The 6,592-nt window shown below is 32.9% G+C and overlaps 1 protein-coding gene across 1 annotated transcript; it reads left to right on the top strand.

The window, feature by feature from the left end:
• The first annotated feature begins 4,823 nt into the window (after positions 1-4,823).
• Positions 4,824-5,843, top strand: LOC11430458 (cation/H(+) antiporter 14). The gene has a single exon (XM_003616674.1). It carries the CDS (start codon positions 4,824-4,826, stop codon positions 5,841-5,843), a length of 1,020 nt encoding a protein of 339 aa, XP_003616722.1.
• Positions 5,844-6,592: the final 749 nt, after the last annotated feature.

Genomic DNA, 6,592 nt, shown 5'->3' with positions numbered 1-6,592 from the left:
TTTGAAAAGATCTATGATAAGAATGAAAATAAAGGAAGAAGAAGAAAAAGAAAGAAAACATATGCAGGTTTATATATGTTTGAGATGCGACAACGGTGTGGATAAGAAAAAGGATTTTGTGGAAGATATGAGAGTGAAGAGAAAGCAAGGATAGTAGAAGCATCAATGGAGGTTGAAATCATTAGGGGGGAGATAGATAAACTCAGAAGGGGGCGACATCTTGTGTTGGTTGGCATGTGAGGAGGAAAGAAGGAAAAAACAGGGTTTAGTCTCTAGTTATTGGGCTGGGTTTGTGTATTAGGCCTTAGTAGCAACCTACCTGCGGTCGGATTCGGCCATCGCTGAGTTCAATTTATCCAACCGAAACCGACTGTACAAAGCCATTCAAAACCGGATCTGCAAACCCGTTGGACCCGCTTCACCCGTTTGGGCCGACCCGCACGCCAACGGGCCATTCGGACCGGGCAGTTTGGGTCGGATGGCCCTTTCTTGTCCAGCCCTAGCAGAACCTGGTAATTGTCCTTCAACACTGCAAACATGCGACCAACACAAATAGCAACACAAAAGCAGCAAACAAAAGTTGAAAAGTGATTCAAACAAATAATGAAAAACTTACAATAAATGTTATCGAAAAATATTATTGAAGCAGGTAAAAGACAAAATCAAAACCTCTACAAGAAATTACCTATTTGATTTTCGATGGTAAGACATTACAAGTTGTTGTTCCTGCAAGTTAAAAATATGATGGTCATCATTTAGAAACAGTAGAATCAATCTGTTCGCTCGCACGTTACAAATATGATTGTCATCACTTAAAATTTAAAAATATGATTTTCAATGTATGAGGATCTAATTACATGTCTCTATGTTCTACCTAATTCTCTCAATACAGTCACAAACAACTTTTAACTAAATTGTAAACATGATTAAAAATTAAAATTAAACTTAGCTACCCAATCATTCTACAGTTTTTCAAGCGAATCAAACTGAATTATTTTCTACATAAATCGAACAGCAACAAAAGTTATTAATTTAAATAGTCATAACCAATACCTGTCAAATTCTTTTGCATATAAAGATAGCAAGGACTTCCTCTTGGTCAACTATTTTTCTATGTCAGGCCACTACTACAAGAAATTTGACTTATAGTGACAGCAAAAGTCTGTTGGTAAAGGGTAAACAACCGTTGGTATAGCCCTAAAACCTATTCCAACGGTGCTATTTCTCTGTCTGTTTTAATTTCCTATACCAATAGAAAATAACTGTCACAATAGCCTATAAGGATGGTTTTTCTGCCTGTTGGAAAGAAAAAAAACAGGTGCTATACCCACGGTGTTTTCCGTTGGAATAGGATTAATAGGAAGCAATTAATTTTCTATACCCACAATATAGACTCTGTTGCTATAGGTTTTAGTGACATTTCTTAATTTTGTTTAGCCACCACTTTTATTGTTGGTAAAGGTTTATAAACATTTTTTTTTCTACAAATATTTTTGGACTCAAACAAATACACTTTTTAATAGCATAAGTTGGCCAATATTTTTTATTTTCACATGCTGTAAATATAAAATAAAATAAACGAAAAGTTAAATTATATTGAAAAACTAACACCAAATCTTACAAGCATGTCAAATTACAAAAATAGTTAAAAATATCAACCTAATAGCACCATAGTAACCAATAAAAACCTAATAGCACCATTTATTATTTTAGAACATATAAAGTCATAACAATCTCAAAAATTACAAAGAAATCGGATGATATCAGCATCGTGATAAAATTGGCTTTTAATCTTCCTCTCTTCCCTCTTCATTTGATGTGTTTAGAATTATAGAATTTGTTGGGTCAATTTGTGCTAGAAGCATCTGGAACCAAACTCAACTTAATAGATGTATTCATAATATTGAAATAAGAACTCAAAAGAGTAAAATTCAATATACCTGTCTTGCGGCTTGTAAAATTTCATTCACGTTTAATCCATATATAGAACGGCAGGGCTACTGTTTCATAGTGTTTGTACTTCCTTGCTCACCTTCCTGCAAATATATGTATATAAATTGAGAAACTGAGTCATACTCCAAGTTCACGAAAATATGAATATAATCAACGACAAAATTTTCAATTACAGAAGATTAATCCAACGAATATGTATTTGCCAAAGAGACTATAACACTAGTAGGATTTATATCATATATATCTCAATGGAAATAATAGCCATGGCACTAATTATTCCCTAGAAGTTGTTTCTTTTAATCATCCCAGTTTAACCATATTTGATACATACACAAATGATAGGAATGATTTAGAAGAATCTAAAATTCAAATAAACAAGTTATAAATAAGTGCAAGAAGAATCTAGGTACTTAGCTGAAGTTTCAGGAGAATAACAAACATAAGCTGAAACCAGAGCAATTGACATTTGATGGAACATGAACTAGTTTTATACTCCCTGCTATCATAACAACAAAGCTTGCTCCTCCACATCCTCTAATCGCCCAAAACATATCCTCAACCATTGATTCTCTATCAAGAAGCCTTTCATTCACATCAATTAAGTGAGCAACAATTAAAATGTGTTAAGCAAGAAAAACCCTTTTTTTAAAATCAAGCAAAGAAAACTATAAACCAGGAGAGGCCTAAGGAGGATCGATGGGATTACATGTTCACACTTCCTCTCTGCAACATTCCCCTCAAATGAAGCCTAAGGTGACATGTTAATGAGATAGCACGACGTGTTAATTGCCTCCACACATAAATCTTTTGATATTTACGCATTTAACATGAGACATCTTTCCCTTTTATTTAGAGACATGTTCATTCTCTCTTCTACACCATTTTTTTGTGGTGTCTTTCTAACTAAAAAATGCATATCAATATTGTGTTCTTCGTAAACCTTCTTGAAATTTGAATCATTGTACTCTGTCTCATTATCTTATTGCGAATACTTGATTTTTTTTGTCTACTTGATTCTTTACCTTTGCCTTTCACAACTTGAATTTGGTAAGACTAGATTTTTGCTTCAAGAAACACACCCAAACGTTACAAGAAAAATCATCGGTGAAAATCACCACATACCTGAAACACCCCATGGAAGCCCCCACAAAAGAATGCATATAGTCTAGGATTCCCACTCTTTCACAAGTACAAAAATACTTGCACAAATCCATATTGCAATTGCAAACATCCTTCAATAGATTTTTCTTATGAAGTTCCATCATCTGACGCTTATTGAGATGACCCAGACGCATATGCTACAGTTTGGTTGCAGGATTATCAGACCCAACTAATGCAACATCAAGAATTGGAACACGAAAGACCATATGAGAAATTGTTTTTTCCTTTATTTAACAAGAAAAATTATGATTTAAATATTGATTTTGCCAAAAGAAAGTAAATGAGTGTAATGGAAAATTCAAACTAATTTAGTTGGCTTCCTTCTTCGTCCTTTAACTGAAAGTCTATTGCTAATTAGGAACATGATCTTTTGTGCATAAATTCTGTACAATCACAATGAATATTCCTTTGTACACAAAAAATAGTGGCTGCACATTTTTGTTACGAGCTTGTAAAAGTGTTGTAAGGAAACATCACATTATTTTAAAAAACTTGTTAATTGGTCTATTGCTAATTATTTTGAAAGTCAGTTAATTCTAGGAATAGAAGGGATATTTTCTTTCAGTCTCATCTTTTTGTTAATAGATCTGATATCCTTTCTGATTATTTATCGTAGGTGCATTATTGTATGTGTATTATATATGTGAATGGATACATCCTAAAGAAGTTAGGGAAATTTGACAAATTTTTTATATGCTATGTATGTATTCTTTATTTTCCTTTGTATTGACTCCTTAAGTGACATAACTGATCTTGTGATAAGATGCTAATGTAAATGTTTTGTTAATGCTTATATGTGTGAAGCAGAGAAAGATGAATTATATATTTAGGAGAATGTATAGTCGTGCAAAAATAAAATTGTAGAATGTATGGTCATGCAAGCAAAAATAATATTATGCTGCAGGAATTCCTATGGATTTTGCTGTGCTTTCCTATGCTTAAACAAAATTTCCTGCAAATAATGATACCGTAGGTAAACCTGCAGGAAATGTCTACTTTTCTTGCGGGTTCCACTTGCGATACATCTTACTTGGAAATTCCGCAGGTATATCTACTGTTTTTCCTGCGGATCATCATATTATGTTTCCAACGGATATTTCTGCAGATTTGTTCTATTTTTTTTCAAATTTAAAATTTGTAAATTTTTCAATTTCTTCATTTTTATTTATAAATAAATTAGATGTTGAATATGGACCCTATAATTTTAAATTTTGTCCATATCAAAACTTGTGTAAATGAAATGTTAAATTAACCATTTATGTCAATTGCGATTAATTTTTTTATGTATATTTAATGTTAAAAAAATTTAAATAATATTGGAACAAAAATGTTAAGAAAAATACTTGGACACAACCATGTGGAGTAGGGACCTTTTTCTCAACAAACCATGTGGAGTAGGGACCTCAATACATTAATTAAAAAGGAACAATCAAGTAAAGATTTAAAACCAAAACATCTTCTCAGCAAGTTGGGTAGGAAAAAAGTGAAAGGATTCAAAGGATAAACAAATTACATTCGGATTTTAGTTGATTTAAAAAAAGTTTTACACATGCTGATAAATGCTATCATAACACCCCTAATAAAAACTCATTTATGATCCTTCTAAGCACTACCATCCAATAACAAGAAGTTCCATTCAACACACAAAAGGAGACTTTGATCTATGCATCATGGTTTGCATTTACAAAAATTAAAGCATCCCTACAAAGATGAACCTATTGGAAGCATCCCATGCAAGTGAAGATAGCAATGTTAGAGTGATAGCTTTTATCCTAGTAGAGTTTCTAGGAAGATCAAGACCACTTCTTGTCACGCATCAACCTCATGATATCCTACGATACACCTCATTGAAATCGACTCAAATCAACAATGCATTCCATCAATATGCACAACAGAACAAAGGGTATGCATATATTGAAATATTCACTTCAATCTCGAATTTTGAAACCATAAATGATGATATTTGTCGTATAGCGACCGACAAAATGGCCAACATTTGGATTCTTCCTTTTCACAAGCAATGGGAAATTGATGGTAGTGTTCAAATAACAAACAAAGAAATTCAATACATGAACATCAAAGTTCTCAAAATGGCACCATGTTCTGTTAGAATCCTAGTTGATAGAAGAACAGTTAATACCACACAATTGTTTTCGAAACAAATATCATCATCAGCATCCCATGTTGGTGTGTTCTTCATTGGAGGTGCAGATGATATCGAAGCACTAGCCTATAGCTCGAGAATGTGTAGACATGAATATTTGAATGTAACGGTGGTTAGGTTTCTTCAATTTGGACATGAAAACTCGATAGAGAGGAAGCACGATAGCGATATTATTGACGAATATGCACAGTTAAATAAGAGAAAACGTAGGTTTAATCTTATGGATGAAGTTATGAAAGATGGAACAGAAATGTCTAATAGTATTAGAAAATGGATAGATTGTTTTGATTTGATAATTGTTGGAAGGGAACATTCTTCAGAATCTGCTTTGCTTCAAGGGTATGAGAAATGGAGTGAGTGTCCTGAACTAGGTATCATTGGAGACATGCTTGCTTCACAAGATTTTGAGACAAAAACAACGGTTTTGATTGTGCAACAGCAGAGAATTATGCCAAGAAAGTTTGCTCAAGATAAAGTTTCTCATATGCCAATTGAAAGAGATCATGTGTTACATAGTGCTCCTATTGATATTCAAATCAGAATAAAGGAAAAAATAATTATATAAATAAATAAATATTTTCTCAAGTATTTTCTGTGTCCATGGGAGTAATGCTCCTATGTCCATTCTTCTCAAGTACCTTAAAATTGTTGAAAAATTAGACATAGAATTTTCATATACAAAAAATTGAAGAGAAATACTAAGACCAGATAAATATGACTCAAAGTTAAATAGAGAACGGAGAAAACTTATCGATTTTGACAAGGGCGTGCAAAAACAGTGAACTTAAAAGTTGTCACCATATGTAAGTGACCCGGTACAATCACTACAAAAAAACGCGCATGAATTTTGGCGGTTTTTAAGCCATTTTGCGGCCGTTTTTGACCTCTGCAAAATGTTTTGCAGGAGTTTTCAAAACCCCCGTTTATTCTAATCCCACAACTTAGTTTGAGAGATAGGAAGAGGTTCTTCAATGGGGTTTTCATAGAGAGAGGTTCGCGAGATTTTGATAAATTAGTAAGGTTAAGACCATTTATAGGTTGTTGTATTTGAATTTAACATTGATTTTGACCCTAAATGTGTAAGGCATTGTCACTAGTTTACACTCTGTAATATTTTTGCAATTTCAATATATTCATAATCTACATTAATACCGTCTCACACCTTTAGGGACTCAAAAGACCAACTCTTTATTTGTTAACTAAAAATTAGCATGACAACTTTTCTTTTGCGTATGACAGATATCTTCAGTTCAAGAATTCTCATTGGCGGTGTTTTCAATTATATAGTAATAAATGCTATCATAACACCCCTAA

Source organism: Medicago truncatula, chromosome 5, assembly GCF_003473485.1.
Source record: "Medicago truncatula cultivar Jemalong A17 chromosome 5, MtrunA17r5.0-ANR, whole genome shotgun sequence".
In the NCBI taxonomy this organism is placed as follows: domain Eukaryota; kingdom Viridiplantae; phylum Streptophyta; class Magnoliopsida; order Fabales; family Fabaceae; genus Medicago; species Medicago truncatula.
The sequence above is the reverse complement of the archived record's forward strand: the minus strand, read 5'-3'. Positions and strand labels throughout refer to the sequence as shown.

Bases quoted from the DNA above. Each gene is read 5' to 3' on its own strand.
- LOC11430458 (XM_003616674.1), top strand. From the start codon at position 4,824: ATGAACCTATTGGAAGCATCCCATGCAAGTGAAGATAGCAATGTTAGA.